The sequence below is a fragment of the Eptesicus fuscus genome, chromosome 20, assembly GCF_027574615.1.
Source record: "Eptesicus fuscus isolate TK198812 chromosome 20, DD_ASM_mEF_20220401, whole genome shotgun sequence".
Taxonomy (NCBI): domain Eukaryota; kingdom Metazoa; phylum Chordata; class Mammalia; order Chiroptera; family Vespertilionidae; genus Eptesicus; species Eptesicus fuscus.
In genome coordinates this window covers 15,374,424-15,396,825 of record NC_072492.1, presented here as the reverse complement: position 1 = coordinate 15,396,825, position 22,402 = coordinate 15,374,424, and the positions used below count along the sequence as shown (strand labels likewise).

At 47.2% G+C, this 22,402-nt stretch overlaps 1 protein-coding gene across 2 annotated transcripts; it reads left to right on the top strand.

Moving 5' to 3' along the window:
- The first annotated feature begins 11,330 nt into the window (after nt 1–11,330).
- Nucleotides 11,331–18,389, top strand: LOC114229995 (phosphofurin acidic cluster sorting protein 2-like). 2 transcript variants are annotated; one of them, XM_054709713.1, is made up of 2 exons: nt 11,331–15,547; nt 16,115–18,389. In XM_054709713.1, the coding sequence occupies exon 1, from the start codon at nt 11,419–11,421 to the stop codon at nt 14,896–14,898; it is 3,480 nt and encodes a 1,159-aa protein (XP_054565688.1). In that variant the 5' UTR covers nt 11,331–11,418; the 3' UTR covers nt 14,899–15,547; nt 16,115–18,389. The 2 variants fall into 2 exon arrangements, with proteins under 2 accessions (XP_054565688.1, XP_054565689.1); XM_054709714.1 differs by having other exon boundaries at nt 11,331–16,235; nt 17,053–18,389.
- The last annotated feature ends 4,013 nt before the right edge of the window (nt 18,390–22,402 follow it).

Sequence of the window (22,402 nt, the reverse complement as noted above, 5' to 3'; positions counted from 1 at the left end):
GACGGTTGACAGTTCAAGATGTTCTCTTGTTGTGTTCCCAGTTATCGGGGCTCTGGTTCTCAGAGACCCTGCAGTGAGAGTTGTTCCAGACTCTGTAGACGGTTCAACACTCGTGCCCGACATCTCTGGCCATTTTCAAGAAGATCCCGTCAGGTAAGAGAAGGTGGTCTGGGTAAGACCCATTCACGCCAGGCCGGTCTCCTCTGTGGGCCAGCCCTGTGCAGCCCACATGCCTTCCCTTCATGTGGTGGGAAGAGGACCTGAAGGGAGAACCCCAGGACAGGAACAGCCTTTGGGGCAGTGGATAACCTAGAGGTCCTGCTGTGAGCACACCCCAGGGAAGGGCAGGTAGTTGGAGATGGGCTTCCAGAGGGATCCCTTATCTGTGCCAATGGGAGTCCTAACCCTTAGCCTGTAACACCTTTTTCTCACCAGTTGAGGTCTCAACAGAACACACTGTGTTTGTGTGTCTGGAGTGGAGGTTCACAGGGGTCACAGAACCAGCAAAACAGGGCTCTGAGGCTTTCCCCTGGTGACTGGGAACTGTCTTTACAGAGCTCCGCACAGGAGAATGGACCGGAGCCGACAGATGGGGTCCTAAACTCCATGTCCGTGCAGGAGGCACAGGTGCCCCATACCTCTTCCAGCGTGCAGCACGGCCGCAGGGTGAGTATAGGTGCCCAGTTGACCCAGGCTCCTGAACCCCGGGGAGTCACCAGGACCTGGGTTCCAAAAGGCTCCTTGCTACTCCCCTGAGATCCCTCCTAAATGTCCAGTTTCCAAAGGAAACTGCGTCCCTATTTCCTCCAGGTCAGGAGCTGGGGCCTCCCTGGGCTGCACATTGTACCAGGACAGGGATGGCTTATCACGGCGATCTAGGTCTTCATTGCTGTGGGACCTGGGCCTTATAACCTCTGTTGCCAAGACAACAGTGCCACCCTGAACGCACTACATGCCCTAATATCCAGATTCTCCACCCCAGGAAAAGCCTCTGAGTCTCATCTTACATTGGGATGTTTTGTCAGAAATCACACGGGTGACACTGTTAATAAAGCATGTGTTGTCTCTCCCCTGCTAAGAAAATAATCTAAGATACTAATGTGTTTCATATTCCTCACCTCCAGTTCTACTTTTCCTGCCAAGAACCTTTTCTCTTATCAATGTAAAAAAACATTCAAAGTTGTGAAAAAGTTTTGTGTGTTTATTTGAGCCAAAGTGTCGACTATTGCCAGGGAACAAAATCTCAATGGGTTGAGAGAACGCACGGGAGAATGACAATTTTGCACCTTATTTTACACATTACAAGCAAAGTGCAGACTTATGTGGGTCACATGAACTCCATGGGTGGTAGATTAGGGAGAGAGGGGAAAGCAAAGTGTGGAAATTCTGTGATTGGATAAACAGTGAAATGATGGGCACATACTTCTTTTCCATAGGTGGATGTAGGATAGCTTCAAGTCAACAATGAACTCAATAACAACGAAGGGATTTGTGATCTCCGCAGGGCACCTAGTGGTGCCTGTGCATGAGTTGTCCAAAATAAGGAAGATTCCTTTGATAATCCAAATCTATGTTATCATAGATGCCAAAAGGCAGTACATAGACTCTGGTAAGGTAAAGATTGACCTTTGTCCGGGAAGGTGCCAGACTACGACATGACTACCACCATGAGCTCCTCTGAGTTAGTGTTTTAATTTCAGTCCATCCTTTGTAGTTACTTAAGGTGTCTTAGTTTGTAAGGCCTTCACACAGGACTTCCCTGACCTAGTCAGGTTAGCATGTGGCTCCTTTTTTCGACCACACATCCTCCTTTTGTTCACAAATCAATATACATTATGCATTGTGTATCAGTGTTAGTGCTTTGTCTTGCTGAACAATGGATCATTGGGGATGAGGCAAGACCTTAAATAAACTTAAATGGCATTCAAGCTGGAATTTTTATTAATATTCAAAATAAAAGGCAGGTGAATGGGAGGACATGAGATCCTATATGTACTTGTTACAAAATATTCTGCATCAATTTTAAATTTTGAGCTACCATGAGCAGAGTCCTTTTGCTGCTTGTATTAAGTTTTGGTATTATGCATCTAGTATAACATTTACAACCAGGAACAAAAGCAACAGCCTTAAAGCAGTAACAATGTTTAGGAAAAGAAAATGTCTTGTGCTAGACTGAGGGGAATAAGCATTCCAGCCAACCAAAAAACCTTTTGCATGTATTATCATAATTGTTCATTAAGCTAAGTATAGGTTTTCCTCCTTCCTCCACTGTCCCTTTTACTTATGATATGTTTGGCCAGATGAATTAAGACTCTCTATTCTCACATTATCATAATTAATCAAATGAATGTCATTGTTTAGTAGGTCGGAAGAATTAGCAGGTATCCAAATTAAACTTTTCATGTGTAATAAGGGAGACACCTGGGGAGACAGATATTGTTTCCATTAGGAAACCATAGGAGGATAATAACAATATAAATTTCAGTTGATGTACATTCAATCAATAACATGTAGGAGATAGAAGTACAAGATTTGAGCCTCAGTAATTTGTGAGCATTCAGGCCTTGTTGACTTCTTGGGCGAGCTGTCAGCCCCCATGGCCAGTGGTTCCTCATCCTTGAAAATTCTTCAATCTCCATGGCGAATGGAGGCCAGTGTCAGAGACAGATGTCCATTTGTGGTTAGGCATCTGATAAGGTAATGTCCTTTTTAACATGTTGGAGAGAGCCTTTAATTAATTTCTTTATCAATAAATAAAAATCTCCTGGTTGTAAGTTTTGGTCTGTAAAATCTTTTTCTCTTGGGAGTCCTGTGAAATGAATGTCACAAATTTATCAGGCCTATAACCTTCTTAGAGAGTCATTGATAGTAATGTAGAATGTCTTCTTTTAGTTTCCTTATATTTGGAAAACAAAAAGATTTAAAAATCAGCAGTATTATAAACAGAGTCATAACAACAATAATCATCTTCACTGCATTAAGTTCCATACCCATTTTTTTTGTTTATCCTGATTATTTGCCAGTATTTTCATGAATTCAGTTATTCCTTAGAATTCTATACTTCTTCATTCAGTTCAAAGATGTGACCTGCTTAGAAACCTGTAATTTAGAGTAAGTCAGAGTCCTTTTCATGGATTTTTCTAAAGATGTAACATCTTTGAAAATTCATTAGAATAAAACAATAACTATCTATGAATGACAAAACAAAGTGGCATGGTTACAGTTTTGATTGTAATGCAATAGATAAAAACTTTGTTTTTTTTGTAAACTATAACATCTCATGCAATAATTTTTGGAAAATTATAATTAATATAAAATGACAGAGAATAATATGAAAATATATAAGTATATGTATATATTTGGATTCAATACACAATTTCAATATAAAAAGAACAAATAATATGTAAGATTTTAAAACATTGTTCATGGCTTCTTGTATTGAGCATTGGGTATAATTCATAAACTTCCAATGTTTGCACCACAAATACCTCGAGTCCCACTGCCAGATGCCCTCACAGGGAACCATCCCTCTTGGCTGGCCTGGTGTCGTTGACACCAAGACCCGTGTTATACCTGAGAGTTTCCTATTTGAACTTTTCTTTGAATCTTTCTATGTTCCTTCCTAGGGCAGGTTGAAATTTTTAGAACATCCATTTTAATAAAAATATATGTACACAAATAGCACAGTTGTATTTATTTTTTTAATTTGGCAAAGCTTTGCAGATAATTTCAATCATATTAAGTAGTCCTAAATTAGTTAAATATGTTTCTCTAATAAGGAGACAGAATAAACCCTTGAGGTATTCCAGGGCCCATTGGAATTAACTCAAAGTCATCTTTTGTTTAAAATGTCTCTTAAAATGGGAACTTTAGGAAGGTAGTCAAATATACATATGCAAAAGATTATACCATGTATGTTTTGTAAATCTAAGTAAAGCAAACACAGGCTTATGGTAGTAACTCCAAAAGACATTAATCATACTTAAAAACAGTTTTAATATTAAATATTTTGTCCAGACTAGAGAATTCGCCTTAATTTCCATATGAATTTAATCTTTTTAGGTCAATAAAAGATTGTATTCTAATAATGCCATCTGGAGGCTGAAAATTCACCACACATATCACATAGATAAACACATATCACATAAAGACTATACACATAATTTGAATTACTATTTTTGCAGAGAAAATACAAGAATATTTTTATATAAAACTTTCACAAAAGTTTACAGCCTATACCCCCTTTTAAAAACCTTTCCTCAACTTTCACAAACCTTCTTACCCATTCAGAAATAACTATCCTTAGAGAAACTTGCATTTTTCTTTTCCTTCAAATATGACTCCCCATACCTCAAGCCTTCTATTATCACAACTATATAATTTCTTCCAACATAACTGGAACTTTTAACTCTTAGGAGCCTTAATTTCCAATGATAAGCACGAAAGTGAACAACCTGCACTCCTTAGATTGACGTTAATGAACATATTTTAATCACACTGTCACATTCAAGACATACACCTTCAACAAAGCACAAAACATTACATCAACAGCTCCAGATGCATTTTACAGACCTTTTGTAATAAAAAACCCAAAAGCAGGTGGACTTAAGACTTGTCTAGCAACCAAAGTTTCAGTATTTCATGTTATTTCAAAAATATCTAGATATTCAATAACTTTCATTAAAACTTACTAAGTTAGAAAGAAATAGTTGATGAAATAAGCTAAAGTGATTTGTGTTGGTGGGTAAGGTTATTTTTTTTTCTATTGGGGATAAGACATATCTTCTAGAGATTTGTATTTTAAAAAATGGCCTAGACAAGAGGTCTTGGTGAACTCAGGTATTTCTACTTCAAAGGTTCTGGGACTTTGGTTGCATAAAGCCAATTATCTACAAGCCTCTGAAATGAATAGGGGAGGTTTGGGGAAGGTAAAAGGACTTGGTGGGCTTTGAATTGTTTCTGGAGCCAAACCTCTGGCCCCTTGAAAACTTCATTTGTAAAAAAGAATAGTCGTTTTCAATACCTCAGGGACTGGGTTGCCACCCAAATGTTGGCAAGGGACTGACAAAACCATTCACCCAGTTTGGGAATGTTTCTTTCTATTTGGGTACATTTTTCTAGTTTCCAGAAAGCACATACCTCTGAGAGGTATAAAGGCTTTCAGGTATATGAAACCTCTGTCAACCTCCCATGGGAATGGCAAAACAGGTCCTAGCTGCAAGATAGTCTTGAAATTAATGGTGCGAAGCCTCTCTATCACACACTTTATATTGGGACCAGGTAGGTGGGGTAACAAAAGAAGGTTGGATTCTTTCTTGAGGGACTCAGGGTCATGTTTCTCCCATTTGGTGAATATATACTCCACAAGAGGACTCTTAAGTCACTGTAGGGTTTTTCCCCCCGTCTATATAGAGACATAAGAGTAAGTCAAGTGTTACTGGCATCTCTGCATGTGTCTGGGCTGTTTGGGGCCATTCTAATAGGGTGGGTACCCTGTGAAGCCATCTCCCAGGCTCTCCAGGAAGATAATAATGAAGAAAAGCTGATTCGCAAACGTTTGGTTAGTCTCAAGCTTAGTTTCCTCCTGGAAGGTTCCTTCAAAATCTCTAATTTCCCTTTTGGTTCAGTATCTCGTTCACTTATTCTAAATATATAACTATTCTGGAAAAAGCATATGTAAGCCTCACTGATTCATTAAAAATACAAAACCTCCACTTGCTTAACAGGTGAATTGGGGAAGATTTGATAAGCAATCCATATATATAGATATTCCCATAACATTCCCTAGTTGGAAGGAAACAGGTTTTGATTAAAAAACAGACATTGGTAGGGAAGCTTTATTCCAATGGTGAAAGCAATTAATTGGGCTCGGTTAAGAACAAATAAAGCAGCCTTCGTATATGCAGGGTACTTAATGGCTTCTCCCCTCCCCCTTGTTAAAAAATAGATTTTTATTGATTTCAGAGAGGAAGGGAGTGGGAGAGAGAGATAGAAACATGAATGATGAGAGAGAATCATCCATTGGCTGACTCTTGCACGCCCTCTACTGGTGATAGAGCCCACAACCTGGGCATGTGCCCTTGACAAGCATCAAACCTGGGACCCTTCAGTCCCCAGGCCAATACTCTATGTCCTGAGCCAAACTGGCTAGAGCAGTGGCTTTCCTTTTAATGATAATTTAAAATTCTCCCAAAGTATCAGTGAGAAGGTGAAACACACTTGGAGCAACCCTATGCTTGTTTGTGTTTGTTTACTTTTTCTAAATCCTATTTCAGTTTCCTATCATCCTTAAAGAGGGCAGACTTCTCTACAGGAGTGATCTTACAACCTTATTTAGTAATTCTGTTGCTGTGCTCCCAGAAATCAGGAGTATTTTAATTGGAATATGTTAGAATAGCCAGGAGTACATGTTCTAACAGTTAAATTTCTTTGTGAACCAACAGGGCCATAGAGTAAATCGGGAACAATTTCTGGTTCCTCCCTGGCTGAGAGCAGCTTTTGTCCAAAGGGAGCTGTTGGAATCTTATTCTCATTTTTCCTTAAGTGAGTAGGGAGTGGTAGTGGAGGAGACAGAAGGGGAATGCAGAAGGGAAGGGAAGGAACATGTCTAAACAAGGAAGCTCAGAGAGCAGAAGATGTAGTGGACATACTGTAGATGGGGGAAATGGGGTGTTAGCATTTATTAGGCTCAGGAGAGTTCAGAGATAAACTCTGAAATTTCTTTTTTTAAAAATAAATCTTTATTGTTAAGATTATTTCAGTTGCCCCCCCCCCCTCCTAGCTCCCTTCCACTCAGTTCTCACCCCACCCCATGCGCTTACACCCTCCATTGTCCTCATGCATAGGTGTAAACTTTTTGTCCAATCTCTTCCCGCACCACCCATACCTCTGTTCCCCTTGAGAATTGTCAGTCCACTCTTTTTCTATGCCCCTGATTCTATTATATTCACCAGTTTATTCTGTTCTTCAGATTTTGTATTCACTTGATTGTTAGATTCACTTGTTGATGTGTATTTGTTGTCACTTTGTTGTTCATAATTTTTATCTTTATCTTTTTCTTTCTCTTCTTAGAGAATATCCTTCAGCATTTCATATAATACTGGTTTGGTGGTGATGAACTCCTTTCGTTTTTTCTTGTCTGTGAAGCTCTTTATCTGAACTTCAATTCTGACTGATAGCTTTGCTGGGTAGAGTAATCTTGGTTGTAGGTTCTTGCTATTCATCACTTTGCATATTTCTTGCCACTCCCTTCTGGCCTGCATAGTTTCTGTTGAGAAATCAGCTGACAGTCATATGGGTACTTCCTTATAGGTAACTAACTGTTTTTCTCTTGCTGCTTTTAAGATTCTCTCTTTGTCTTTTGCCCTTGGCATTTTAATTATGATGTGTCTTGGTGTGGTCCTCTTTAGATTCCTCTTGTTTGGGGTTCTCTGCACTTCCTGGACTTGTAAGTCTATTTCTTTCACCAGGTGGGGGAAGTTTTCTGTCATTATTTGTTCAAATAATTTTCAATAGCTTGCTCTCTCTCTTCTTCTGGCACCCTCATAATTCGGATGTTGGTATGGTTGAAGTTGTCCCAGAGGCTCCTTACACGCTCTTCATATTTTTGGATTCCTTTTTCATTTTGCTTTTCCAGTTGGGTGTATTTTGCTTCTTCGTATTTCAAATTTTTGACTTGATTCTTGGGATCATCTATCTGCTGTTGGATCTCTGTATATTTTTCTTTATTTCAGTGGGTGTATACTTTATTTCTGATTGGTCCTTTTCCATATCCTTGAGGGTTTCACTAAATTTCTCGGAGGTTTCTAGAAGATTCTTGAGTAATCTTATAACTGTGGTTTTGAACTCTATATCCAGTATTTTGCTTTCATCCATTTCTTTCATTTGTGACTTGTTTCTTTGTCTCCGCATTTTGGCTGCTTGCCTGTGTTTGTTTCTATGTAATGGGTAGCTGCTAAGTCTCCTTGGGTTGATAGAGTGGCTTTGTGTCTTATTGTCCTATAGGGCCCAGTGGTTCAGCCTCCCCAGTGACCCGAGATGGACACTCTTGGTGCACCCCTTTATGCGCTGTTTGTACAGTCTTATTATAGTTAACCCTTGATTGCTGTTGATATCACTGGGAGGAATTGACCTCCAGGCCAATTGGCTGTGATGACCATCTGTGTCTACACTGGAAGATCTGTTGCACAGGAGACACCCTTATGGGGCAGGACTTGCTTCAGTGGGGCTTTGGTGCTCACTGAGTTTGCTCCTTGAGTGTGTCTCTTATGGATGTGAAGAGTTGTAATCCAGTATGGTCTCACTCTGACCACTGAGTACACTGGCTCTTGGATCTCCAAGGAGGTACAAGGTCAGTCATTGTCTGGGGCCACCCAGCAGGAGCTACAGAGATATCTGCAGATTCCTCCTCTTTGTATGGGGTTTGGATATGCCCAGAAGAGGCCCAGCTATTACACAAGGCCTCTGATGCTGCCAAATTGTGGGTCTTCTTTTGGAATCTCTGACCCAGCTGCAATTTATTTTAGGCAAAAGAACAGGCCATTCATATGCAAAAGCTGATGCACACAGCTTGGATGGGGTTGTAAATTGGGTGGGGCGGGGTCTCTTAGAATCACCAGGACAAAGCAAACAGCAATGGCTGCCCTGAACCAGAAAAGTCCCAGGTTCTCTGGGTTCTGACCAACCCGCCCCACCCCCCTGGTGCATGAACAATGAACGCTGAGAGCACCTCTATGAGTAAGTCTTCATTGAGTTCCTGTCTTGGTGCCAGACAGTCCAGTTTCACCCTGTATGTGCCTGGGTCCCCCAGAGTCTCGCCCGCAACTGGAGTTCAGAGCAAGCGGTAGCTTTTATCTCTAGTATTAAAGAGCGGCACATCCAGGTGACAGAACTTTCCAAGCCTCCGCACCTCTTACTGGTCTCAGTGTGCTTTCTTCACCTCTTCTAGTTGTGGAACTTCCACTCAGCCAGCTTTCCCATGGTTCTGGGTGGTAGTTTTTCTGCCATTTTGTTGTGGTTTTGATGTGGTTGTGAGAGGCAGCAAGTATAGGTGATTACCTATGCCGCCATCTTAATTTCTAATTAATTTCTTTTTTAAGGAGAGTTTATTGGTGGTCCTCCTTAGAGTTTTCTAATTTCCAAACCAAGATATGTTGTCCTATTCATTCAATCAGTTTAATTTTCAGGTCGGCATTTTTCGTGTTGTTTTTTTTTTTTTTCCCCTGGGAAATATTAACTTAGGCATGCAAAGACAACTATATATTGGTCACTTTATAGTTGATATTTTCTAGATAAGTCTTCCCATTTCTGTAAGGCACTTGCAAGTCAAGGCTCCCTATCAGTGATATTAATGAGGGCTGGAGTCTGGGAGTTCCCAGCTGTGGAGGCACAACTTCCCATGTTAACCAGAGATGTGTTTGCTACTGTTGTTTTTATTGTTGTTTGGTGTCTGCAGTGTCTCAGCATATTTTCTAGGGTGTGATGTAGAGGGTTGAAGTGTGTTGCTTTGTAGGTTGAGCTACACGATGCTCACGCCTCTAGAGTCTCATTCAACCTTCTTATGTGCCTCGGTTTCTCTCCCTGCTGTGTAAAACAACCGGAAGGGCTACCAGTGCAGGTGGACCAAACCTGATTAGTGCTCCCCCTGAAGAGCCAGGTAGTTTAGTTACAGTTGTGTGGGAATTTCCCTCTGGGGCTCCTGCATGTGGTGAGGAATGACCTCTGACACATCTGCAAATATCCTCAGTTGCCTAAGAACACCTGAGTTTCTTGTAGCAAGGAGAATGTGCCGCTTCAAGATCTTCTGAGCTGAAGAAGATAAGCTCTCATTTATACAGACAAGGTTTTCCCCCCACACTCTCAAAAGGCAATTCCAATAGAAAAGCCAGAACCAGGCCCATTTTTCCTCCTGTCTCTCCTTAGCCTGGGATGTGTAAACCATTAACCTTAGTTCCACCAAGAGTATTCAAAAATACGCCTCAAATAAAGTCAGCAGCACAAGCAAGGGAAGGTCGTGGGTCCAATAGACAATTCACACAAGTTCACCCGACGAGCAGGGAACTGGTGGGTCAATGGGCCCTTTTCTGCATCCAAGCACCAGGTGTAGGTGTGCCAGGGTGGTTCTGGGTGAGCTTTTCTGAGATCCTGCTGTATTGTGCCAAGTAAATGTCAATGTAAGAAGCAATAAAAAATGTGAACAATTGCTGAGATTTTATCTGAGCCAAACTGTCAATTGCCTTTAAGCAAAATTTCAATGGATTGAAATAATACTCTGGAGAATGGAAGCTTTGACCTTATTTTAGATATTACAGTCAAAAGTGGAGTTGTGCTAAGTGAAATAAGCCAGTCAATGAAAGAAAAATACCACATGATCTCACTGATTTATGGATAATAAAGAACATTATAAACTGATGAACAAAAAGATAGATACAGAGACAGTAAAGCATCAAACAGACTTTCAAATTACAGGGGGAAAGTTAGGGAGAGGTGGGGGAGATAAGAAATCAAACGAAGGACTTGTATGCATGCATATAAGCATAAACAATGGATGCAAATCTCTGGGGGGTGAGAGCATATATGGGTGTAGGGTGGGGGGACAATGGTAAGATATGTACACATATAATACCTCAATAAAAAAATGTAAAAAAAACAAAACAAAACAAAAGTGGAGATGTATGGGGGTTGCATGAAATCCATTGTTGACAGATTGCATAAAAAGTAAAATGATAGACACATACTTCTTTCCGATAGGTGCATATAGGAGACAACAGCCAATAATGAACTCAATAGCAATGATGGGATTTGTGGTCTCCGAAGAGCACAAAGTGTCCAGAACAAGGAAAATTCCTTTGACATTCTAAAGCTATGTTCTTGTAGATTCCAAAAGACAATAGGCAGGTTCAGTGGAGGTAAAGATTGATCTTTTTTAAGAGAAGATTCCAGCCTAGGATATAGCGACCCACTATAAACTGCTTTGAGTTAAAAAGTTTTAACTTTAGGACATTCTTTGTGACAACTTTAGGTCTCTGAGATTAAAAGACCACCACCCAGGCCTTCCCTGACCTAATCACAGGTTAGCGAGTGGCCACTTTTTATGTTTCCACACTCGATCACTTATGCCCCACCTCTTGTCACCAATCATGTCCCTTCTCTGTCCCACCACAGGAGGAGAAACCATCAACCCTGAGTAGGAAAAGGACCGGTAAGGTGCCAGCAGCTGCAGCTTCCTCACGAAATGTGGGCCTGGCCAGCACATCCACTGTGCTCAAAACACAGGTACCCCAGAAGCTGTTCGCCACCTGGGTGGTGGACTACTCCAGTCCCACCTGCGTGCCCAGGTGGTGCAGTCTCACTTTAAAGAAGCTGGTGATCTTCAAGAAGCTGGCCAAGGACCTCCAGTTTGTGGTGATTTCCCTGAAGATGCAGGACTGCAAGGGCATCCTTAGGTCCCAAGAGATTGTGCTGCCCCCCAGTAGACCAGTGCAGACCGACCTGGCGCTGACCTTCTCCCTGCAGTACTCCCACTTCCTCAAGGGAGAAGGCAACAAGCTACAGGTCATGCTGGAACAGAGGAAGCTCTATAAGAACAGGGCCGCTCTGGAGTACAGGACACTGGCCACTGGCACCATTCACATGGCTGAGGTCATGCAGCGAAACCCCAAGTGTGGCCAGATGCTGAGCCTCTACAGCACTGTCAAGGAGTCCTCCACCAAGGTGGCTGAAATCTGGATCTCCTCCCTGTGCTGTCAGCCCATCGAACCCGAGGACGGTGTCAGGCAGGCCAGCCCGAAGGCCAAGTGTGCAGGTAACTACACCGAGGGGCAGGATGAGAGCTCCTTTTCTGAGCGGGAAGCCAGCTGCAGTAGAAAGAAAAGACAGGACCTGCACAGGGCTGACTTTGAGAAGGAGAAGCCAAAGAAGCAGCGGCGACCCATACGAGGAAACCTGAAGCGAAAAGTCCTGGCGCTGTTTCACAGGTGCAAAGTGTCAGAGAGGGGCCGTCGGTCTGACATGATGGGGAACACCAAGAAAAGTGACCCATACATGGAGGATGATGAGAGCGTCCTCAGCGTCCCCAGGCCCAAGCTCAGGCCATACTTTGAAGGCCTGTCAGACTCCAGTTCGGAGACGGAGATGTCGGGCAGCCACAGTGACAGGACCCATATGGAGCCTCTGAGTCGGGCCCACATGCCAGAGAAGGCATGGGCCCTGGGCGGCAAGCAGCCAAGTGACACTGAAAATGCATTTGTGGCCTGCAGCACACCCACCAGCAAGGTGGACAAGATCCGGATGACCTGCCTGTCCAGGCCGCCCATCGACCCGGAGGACAGCGCCAGGAAATCCAGTCACAAGGCTGAGTCCTCGGATACCTACTATGAGTGCAAGTGTGAGGACTTCTTCTCACAGCTGGAGGCCAGCTCCAATGACGCCCACAGGCAGGACCAGGAGGAGGATGACTTCAATGAGGGGAATCCGGAAGTCAGAAGAAGGACCATGACCGGGCAACAGTCCTACCATGAGAAAGTCCTGTTATGGCTGCACACAGTCCAAGTGTCGGAGGAGGTCCTGGACCCTGAGCAGGTCCCTGGCGAGCATGTCCTGGAGGTGGAGGAAGACCTGAACCTCCTGTACGACATGCTGGAGAACCCCAGTGACAGTGGCCCTGACATTGAGGATGATGACAGCGTCCTCAGCACCCCCACACCGAAGCTCAGGCCATATTTCGAAAGCCTGTCTTGCGTCCCAGACATGAAGGACAATCACAGCGTCCTCAGCAGCCCGAATCCCAAATTGCGGCCATGCATGGAGGGCCTGTCAGACTCCAGCTTGCAGATGGAGATGTGGGGCCGCCACAGCACCAGGATCCGAAAGGAGCCTCTGAGTCTGGCCCACCTGCCTGGGAACACGTGTGGCCCGGGAGGCAAGCAGCCAAGCCACAGTGACTCCAAATTTGTGGCCTACAGCACACCCACCACTAAGGTGGACAAGATCCAGATGGCCTCCCCGTCCAGCCAGCAAATCGATCATGAGGCCAGTGCCAGGCAGGCCAGCACCACGGCCCTGACCTCACCTAACGACTCTGCCGGCCCGTCTGAGAGCTTCTTCTTTCAGCAGGCGGCCAGCTGCAGTGCCGCCCACAGGCAGTCCCAGGAGCATAACTTTGAGGAAGGGAACCTGATAGTAAGAAGAAGGTGCATGACCTGGCAACAGAAATACCCCAAGAAAGCTGGGGCATCTCTTCTCAAGGCCAAAGTGTCGGAGGAGGTCATGTCCTCAGAACAGGCCCTGGTGAGGTATGTCCCCAAAGTGGAGAAGGCCCTGGACCGTCGTCGGTATGACATTGTGGAGAGTTCCAGCGAGAGTAGCCTAGACACGGAGGACGATATCAGCGTCCCCAGCACCCCAAAGCCCAAGCTCAGGCGATACTTTGACAGCATGTCAAGTCTTAGTGGCTCTGACTCAAAGGCTCACAGAATTCGCTCCCTTAGGAAGCAGCTGGAGGACAGTCGGGAGGCAGAGTCCTCTGCCCGGCGTTGGTTCACCAGGAAGCTGCCATCCATAGTGCGCTTCACCAAATCTCTAGTCATCCCCTCCAGCAGGTCCAAGAGGAAGCAGGCTGGCCACCGAGGCTGTAACACGTCCCTGAATGAGGGGTTCAACAGATGGGACAACGAGGACCCAGAACCACAGAGCCAGCGGCAGATCCCCAGGACGCCTGTGTGTGACCAGCTAAACAACATCCTCATTTCCCACGACAAGCTGCCTGAGAACATCATGCTGGTCAACACCTCAGACTGGCAGGGCCAGTTACTTTCGGACATCCTGCAGGGGCACACGCTGCCCATGGTGTGCACCTGCTCCACAGATGACGTCCAGGAGGCCTTCAGCATCATCATCTCCTGGATGCAGAGATACTGCACCTGCACTTCCCAGGCCCTGACACCTGTGAAGATCGCGGTGGCAGGAGCACAGCCCTACTTCAGCGCTGTGCTGGGGGTCTTCGTGGAGCAGCTGTCCCACCAGCCACCCCAATGGCTGGACTACATGCACTTCCTGGTCATCCCGCTGGGTTCCCACCCCTTGGCCACCTACCTGGGCTCCATGGATTGCCGCTACGACAACTTCTTCCAGGACCTGTACTGGTGGGACCTGTTCAACAACCTGGATTCTCTGAACACCTTGCAGGACACACAGGACGTTGTGTCGAGAATCACAGAGTATGTCGTGGGGGCCAATTGTGTCTATCTGCTGCCCATCGCAGAGGCCATGCTCATGTCTAAGCAACAGCGCCCTGACGAGAAGTCCTCCAAGAAGGTCATTCCCTTTGTGGGGGAAGTGATGGTTGGAAGAGTGGAACCATCTTCAGCCATGTCAGGAGACTCAGATGATGCGCCCCCCTCATCCAACACCCTCTTCCCCCCGTCAATGAGTGGGGGCCTGTCCTCCCCCAGCCAGAGTGTCCATGCAGAGATGATGGAGCTGCAGGTGGATTACTGGACTGCAGCCCAGCCAATAGACACGAAGAGAGTAGCGGAGAAGAAAGACCTGCCTACCGCCAAGAACACACTCAAGTGCTTCTTCCAGTCTGTCCAGGTCAGCAGGCTGCCCAGCAGTGATGAGGCCACAGCAACACCCGCCATGTGCATGACAGTGGTCACCAAGGAGAAGAAGAAGGTGCCCAAGAAAACCAAGGATGAGGATGTTGAGTCCAAAAGCCAGTGCATCAATGGCATCAGTCGCCTGGTTTGCAAGGCCAAGCACCAGCAGATCATGCTGCCCGTCACCATTGATGATGTGGAGTGGAACGACGTGACATTCCTCCAGCTGGCAGCCCAGTGGTCGTCCCACGTCAAGCACTTCCCCATCTGCATCTTTGGACACTCCAATTCCACCTTCTAGCCCTGCCCCTTCCCCTCCCCCTCCCCCTGCCTTGGCCAAGCCCAGAAGGACCCAGCTGCTTTTCTGTCAACAGTTCAGTTTACTACAGACACAGACCCTGGAAACCTAAAAAGAAACCGTTTTGGGTTCGAATGCACTCACAGCCTGGAACTTAAGGGGGTTGCCTCTCAGTGGGAGCTCCTCACTGGAGGGCAGTGTTGAGCTGGAGAATCATGGGCGATGTGTTTTGGCCTCAGGATGCCTAATATTCCCAGCGAGAAGCTTCTGGCCTTGAAGACCTGCCCTTCCTGGAAGCTAGGACTCTTCTTCCCTGGGAGCCAGCTCCAGCCTGTATCCAGCCTCAGAGCTGGGTGGCAAGAGGTCAAGGGCTGGCCTCTGTGGGCATCTGAGCCTTACCACGTGGAGGTCAGTTAGGACAACCTTAGGATCCAGCTGCCAGCCAGCCAACTGGCCCCAGCACCACATACTCGGGGTTCCCAATGAACTTCAGCCTCACAGGGAGAGAAAAAGGCCTGTATGGTGCACATCGCCCTGGCACACTGGCTAGACAAAGTGGTCGGATTCCTGAGCAGTGAACCCATCTTTGTTCCTGTCTGGTACTACAGAACACTGCTACCACCCAACAGCTGTGGGACCAATTACTTATCAGGTGAGCCCCTCCCCCTTCAGAGCACATGGTCACCAGGCCACATGTTGGCTGTTTGCCTTCAGGTCACTGCACTCTCTGAGTGTTTGTTCCTCTGAACCCTCGGTGAACCCCGGAGCCAGCTCATAGGGCAATTGTAGGGACTGGCTGGGTCCTCCTGGTAAGTTTTCCTGGGTGCCTAGACAGTGGAGAGGTCTGCTGGAGGGGCTGTGATTGAGCCAATTGGCCATTTTCTCTTCCTCTTGAGGAAGCCTCTGCCAAATTTGTGATTCTCTTTGGGGCCTTGGGCTAAGCTCTTTTCTCATTTCATAAAGAGATTGGAGATCCCATTAGGGGTCCCTGTTCCAGTTGATTCCAGATCAGAGATGCTAGGGGTGAGCAGTGGGGTCCCAGGGTGACCCAGCTATCTGAGATGGGGCTGGTTTGGGCTCATTCATTCAGCAAATATATTAGAAGCCCAGCCATGTACAGACACATCTCTAGGCACTTAGCATAATCCATCGCACAGAGCAGACCCCAAGTCTGCACTCCAGAGTTTCTTTCTAGTCGGGAGCGATTCAGTCACACTAGGCTTCACAGGCTCGTAGTGTCCACAGGACTGCCGATGTGATGTCCTCCTGGCCTCCTCTCCCTATGGCTGCATCTTCCCGTATTGTGAAGAGGAAGGTGAACCTCTGTTCCAGCAGAAAACGTGAGTCCGTTTTGGGTCAGAGCCAGGAGGGGAGTATGGGGAGTGTGATTTCAAGGTGCTGGCAGAACCCTGGATCCCACTCATGGTGGGATTTCTGCAAGAGGGCGGAGGTCTGAGGGCTTCTCCTAGAAAAAAGGTCACGAGTCAGAGAGCTATGCATGTGAATATGGGTGGTGTGGGCAAGTAGTGGGAGCTCAGTGAGAGAGTCAGCCCCTCAGAAAATGCATACCCTTCCGCTCCTAATCCCAGCCCTGCCTGCACCCCTATCCTGGGACCTTGCTCACCAATCTGGTATAACCTCCTTAGTGGAAGCATGGCAGGTGTACCCCACCCTGTGGGAGTTGAATTTCAGTGGGAGGCAAAGAACCACACAGGACAGCTAGTGAATTAGGCAGCATGTAGGAGCAGGAGCCAAAGTATGAGGTGATAGGAAGGCCCTGGGGTTCGTTTGTTCTCTCATTGGTCAGTATTCCTGAAACTCGTACTCTGTGCCAATGGGTGACATGAACGTGGTGGACACCAGCCCTCTCAGTCCTAATGGGAGGGATCAGGGACACTGAAAGAGCATATCAGGTTCCCTTGAAGAAGGGGACAGGTGGTTCCCTCATTGATCCAGAGCTGTCAGTTAGGAGTGCTTTCTGCCAGCCCCTCCTGAGTGACCAGGCGCGTCTCTGCCAGGACTTCCAGGTTGAAGGTGGAAAAGGAGTTAGTCTGGCTTCTGGATGGGCAGGAGCAGGAGGCAAAGGACCTCTGGGAGGGCCATGTGGAAGGAACGTGCACACCTCATACTCTACTGCGCACCTCTCTCTCTCCTCAGGGCCATCTCCTGCATCCTGGGCATCTGGCTGGACCAGTACCTCCAGAATTTCTCAGCCTGATGATGCTGTTGGCCTCCTTAGACCCAACTTTCCAGTCCCTGACCTGCCAAACCAGGCCCAGTGGCTCCATTCACGGTGGAGCACCTGATCCCACTGAGGCCTAGAAAGGAGGAGGCGGCGGCCTCCGGGGGTGGTGTGGGTGAGTGTGCCTTTGGAAGGCACACAAAAGGCAGTGAGGGTGGTAACATGTCCTCTTCTTGGATCTGCAGAACCAGCTCCAGAGCAACATCAGGAAAACCCTCCAGAGGCAACGCCACCCTAGTGACCTTTCCAGAGCCAGAGCCGGACCCAGGCCCAGCTTTCACTGAACTTCAAGAGGCAGAAGAACCACCTGCAGCATCTCACCCAACTCCTGCGAAGCCAGATCCCGGGCCACAGCACGTGTCAGCTGCCATGGCAGAGAGAGCACCCCCCACCCCCATTTAGATGCATTGTTAAATGTTTTTTGTTCATGTTATATATATTTATAATTGTACTGTAGTTTTTATGATATTTAATAACATAGAGTGTATTGTAGAAAACATTTAATGAAATACTCACAAATATAACCTTAATTTAGATTCTATAAAATTTAACCCTATTAACCCTCAGAACTTTGAGCAAGTCTGTTTTTCTGGACCCTGACCCATTCAGGGAGAACTGTCCTCACCTTCTCCACCTGCCCTTCCTGGAGCCAGGACTCTGCTTCCCAGGGAGCTGGCTCCCCCCTGTGCCCAGACTCAGAGCTGGGTGGCCAGAGGCCAAGGATTGTCCTCCCATGGGGGCATCCTGAGCCCAACATGGAGGCCAGTAGGCTCAGCCCTGGGCCTCCAGGTTGACCCCAACACCACTCTCTCAGGCTTCCAAATAAACTTGACCCTCACAGGGCTGAGAATGTATAGTGCAGGCTGCCCAGGAACAGTGACTTGATAAACTGATCAAAACCTTGGTGCCCAGCTTCCTGGGTAGCGTCCCCACATTCATCCTCACCGACCCTTCTGTGTTCATACAGAACATTTGCTACTAACCAACGTGGGTGGGACCAACCATGTAGCATGTGAGCCCTGCCCCTCCACAGCACAGTGGTCACTCAGCCACCTGCTTGCTGTGAGTCTTCAAGTCACTGCATCTCTCTGAGTGTTTGGTTCTCTGACCATGGGGAGAACCTATGCCCAGCCTCATAGGGTTATTATAGGGACTCGGGGGAGGGCTTCCTCCTGGGAAAAGGCCCTCTGGGTGCCTGGACACTGGAGAGGTATGCTGGAGGGGCTGTGGTTGTTCTAATTGGCCATTTTGTCTTCTTCTTAACAAAGTTTCTGCCTTATTTGTGATTCTCCTCAGGCCTTAGGTTAAGCTATTTTCTTTTGTGATAAAGAGATTGGAGATTCCATTAGGGGTCCCTGTCCTGGGTGAAGCCAGATTAGAAATCCCAGGGGTGGGCAGGGGGACCCCAGGTCACCCAGCTATCTGAGATGGGGCTCATTTGGGCTCATTCATTCAGCAAATGCCCTGCCCCCAGGACTGCACTCCAGCGCTTCCTTCTAGTCAGGAGGGATTCAGTCACACCAGGCTGAACAGGCAGGTAGCGTCCACAGGACAGTCATGTGACTTCTTCCTCAAAGTATCGCCGCATCTTCTCATATTTTGAAGTAGAATGTGGATCTCTGGACCAGCAGAAAAAGTGAATGGGCTTTGGATCAGAGACTTCAGGGGAGTATGGGGACTGTGACTTGGAGAAGGTGGCAACACCCTGAATCCCACATATGGTGGGATTTCTGTAAGATGGTAGAGGTTTGAGGACTTCTGCTAGAAAAAAGGGAGGGAGTCAAAGAGAGCTGTGCATGTGGATTTGGGAAGTGTTGGGGAGTGGGGAGGGGTGTGGCTGGACCACACAGAGAAGAGCTCCCAGAGGCTGGGGTTAGGCAGGAGCACAGAGCCGCTCAGGTCAGTGCTCCTGGCCTGCAGTCTGGAGGACTTCCTGGGGTGGGGGCTTGAACTGGGACTTCAGTGATGGAGATGGGAGGTTCCCTTCCTTGGAAGGCGCACAAAAGGCAGTCATGGTGTAACATGTTCTCTTCTTGGATCTACAGAAGCAGCTCCAGAGCAAGATCAAGAAACACCTAAAGAGGAAACGCCAACTCTGCTGCCCTCTCCAGAGCCAGAGCAGGCTCCAGGCACAGCTGTCACTGAACTTCCAGATGTGGAACCACCTGCAGCTTGTGAGCAGCTCACCTCAGCTCCTGGGAGGCCTGTGGTCCCAGGTCTTGTGCCACAGTGTGTGTCAGCTGCTATGGCAGATGGGGCTCCCACAACCCCTTTATATACAGTTTGAAAATATTTATGTTTATTTTGTATACGGTTACAATGTTACTGTATTTTTTCTCATCCTATTTAGTAACCTACAGTCTATTTTAAAGAAAATGTAATGAAATATTCTTAAATATAAATTTAATTTAGATTCTATAAAATTTAACTCTATAAACCTTCGTAGCCTTGAGCAAGTCTTTCTTCTGGGCCTCCATGGTGTTACTATGCGTCATAGGTTGGGAATAATTAGTGTCTCAGGAGCCATCTGCTCTATGAATAGGACATTCTTGAGGCCCAGGACAATGGGACTTTGGGTGAAACTGACCGATGAGTATTGGGGCAGGGACCCTTTACGTTAGGGCTGTCCCTGGGAACCCACATTTCCTTTGACTTCATCTCCCACCAGCACATGGACAAAGCGTGGTCTTTAGCAGCCCCTGTCTTCCACATTGCAGAATGCTGTAGGGTTTAACCTGCAGCAAACAGTTCCTGAACACTGACTGCCACCTGCACCTGGAGAGAAACTCCACCCTGCTCCACGCACACTGAACAGCACTCTCAGCCTCTCCTCTGTTGGCCCAGAGCACTGAAGAGGGGCAGGGAATGTCCTAGGGCCCGGGCTCAACACTCATCTCCTCCACATGCACCGCTTCCAAATCTCCTTTGGGGTCAGAGCCTCTCTCCACCCTCAGCCCCTGAGCTCTGGTTCAGCTGGGCTTTTTCCTGAGGCTCTTCCATCTCAACAGAGCCTAGTGGCCATTCTTTCTCACTCCTCACGGCTGAACAAGGTTGTGGATGCAGCCTGGTTTCTCCCTTTACACCAGTCCTCTTTGCACTCCAAGCCACCCTGGAGAGAAGGGACTAACACCCTTCTAGGCACCTTGCCCTGGAAAAAGCTGCAATGTCTCAGGACTAATGGGAATAAGCTTTGGACCAGGCACAGTCCATGCCCTCAAGATAAGCACCTCTCTGGGCTGACACGGGTATTAAGGAAATTCTAGTGGGATGTGAGGAGTCCTACGGTTGACCTGGTTCCAAAATCATTGAGAACACAAGCCCACCTGGGGATCACACACAAGGCTCTTTAGGATGGATTTCCAAAAGCAAACCAGAAGATGAATAAGGATCTGACTACTCACTTTATCCTGATTTTTCATGTGCCAAGGCAAGTGAGGGAATCATTATGAGATTAAACAAAGGCTGGATTAAAGAGGCCATGGGTCATTTTACATTTAGGATTGCTGGTAACAGTAGATGGGAGGGACCAGAATTTGAAGAAATACATTTTAACATAAAAATGGTTTTAGATATGTTCTGTGGGCTGGAACTGCTAAGTACTAGAGACCAGTGGTGCTAACGTCTTTTCCATCACCCTTCTCATTGGAATACAGCTATATGAGGACAATTATGTTCTGTGGTTCTCATAGCACAAGTGGGCTTAGGGTGACAAGAAGAGGACATTTCTTTATGGAGAAGTATTGTGTGTCCACTTCCAAACAGGATCCCTAAAGAGAACTTGCCATTTCTAGTCTGTGGAGATATAGGATATTAAGCAGGCAAGCCAGGCATTGAGAGACATTTCAGGCAGAGGGAAGAATTAGAAAAACGGAATTGAGTCAGGATACAATAAGGGATGTAGGGGTGGGGTTTCAAGTACTGGGATCATCAGGAGCTTGGTTCCCAGGACAGGAACATGGATGGCTGAGCAGAGAACAAGTCAGATACCAGCTCTGGGAGCCCTGGCATGATGGTTCCTAGCAGTGACCAGCAGTCCTGGTGCAGGAGAAGAGAAGGGAAGCAGATGTTCCTGAGTTTGAGAGCAGGTGGCATGCGAAGGGAGAGGGAATGGGCAATAGTAAGGGGAGAGTGAGGTGTAGGCGGGGAGAAGTCAGACATGCCCTAAATGATGACAAGCTGCAGAGTATGGTGAGGACAGGATGTCCGTGAAGTGGAGGGAGGTGATGGTCTCAGCACTGAGGTGCTAATGAAACAGTGAAGTAGGAGGTGGAGGCGGCAACCTCATGGACAAGTACCGAGTTTCCTGCATGTGGGACAGAAGAAGATTTTGGAGACAGTTGCCTAATTTGTCCCTAAAGAATGTGGCCTGATTGAGGGGTTAGTAGGAGACTGTGGCAGGAGGTAGGAGTGACCCACTGGGATGATGGGATCTCAAGGAGGGGGGCTCCTGAAGCAACAGAAGCATGTTTGGAGGTGGCCCTGTGTACACAGGTGAGTGCTGACTGGCCTGCTGGCACCACGGAGACACCCCCACCTGTGGGGAGAGCCAGCGCTGCTCAGGTAGCCCCTGTGTCCTGTTTGTTTCTGAAATCCTCAGCTCTGAGCACCCTTTATGACCTTGAAAAGTCCAACGGTGATGACATGACCCTTCCGATGACAGATAAAGGGACCGGTCATTTAGGATGCTCAGCATGAGCTCTCCACTCTTCCTCAGTGCCCTCTCCTCCCTGCTCCCCTCCAGTCCTGTCTGCTCACTGGGAACCCCGAGGTTGTCTGGAATCCAGGCCTAGCTTTACTCCTCACACCTGGAGCACCATCACCAAGTGGTTTCCCCAGGCCCCCAGCTCCTGGCTTTTAACAAACCATTGTGAGGATCAGCTCAGCTAACAGGGTGACTCTCTCACCTCCAGAGGGACAGCCACACAGTCTTAAATACACACAGATGCACACTGAGAGGACACAGCTCAGGAGCCCAGGACACAGGAGTAGGGTTCCAGGCCTCTCGGCACAGCTGAGTGTCTCATTCCCAGTGCCCACGTGTCCCCAATGACGTCCATGGAGCCCCTGCTTCACTGGTGCCCTCTCCCCTCTGTCCTCAGCGTCATGCTGGGGCAGAGCTGGCAGGTGTGAGGCGCCGTGTTGATACCTGGGCTCCTGCTCACTCACTGAAGTCCCTGGATTCTCAGATGCGGACCTGCTCACCCCTGGGACCTGGCACGTTGGCTGTACTAGGGAGCAGGGGCAGCTGTGGACAAAAGGCCCTGC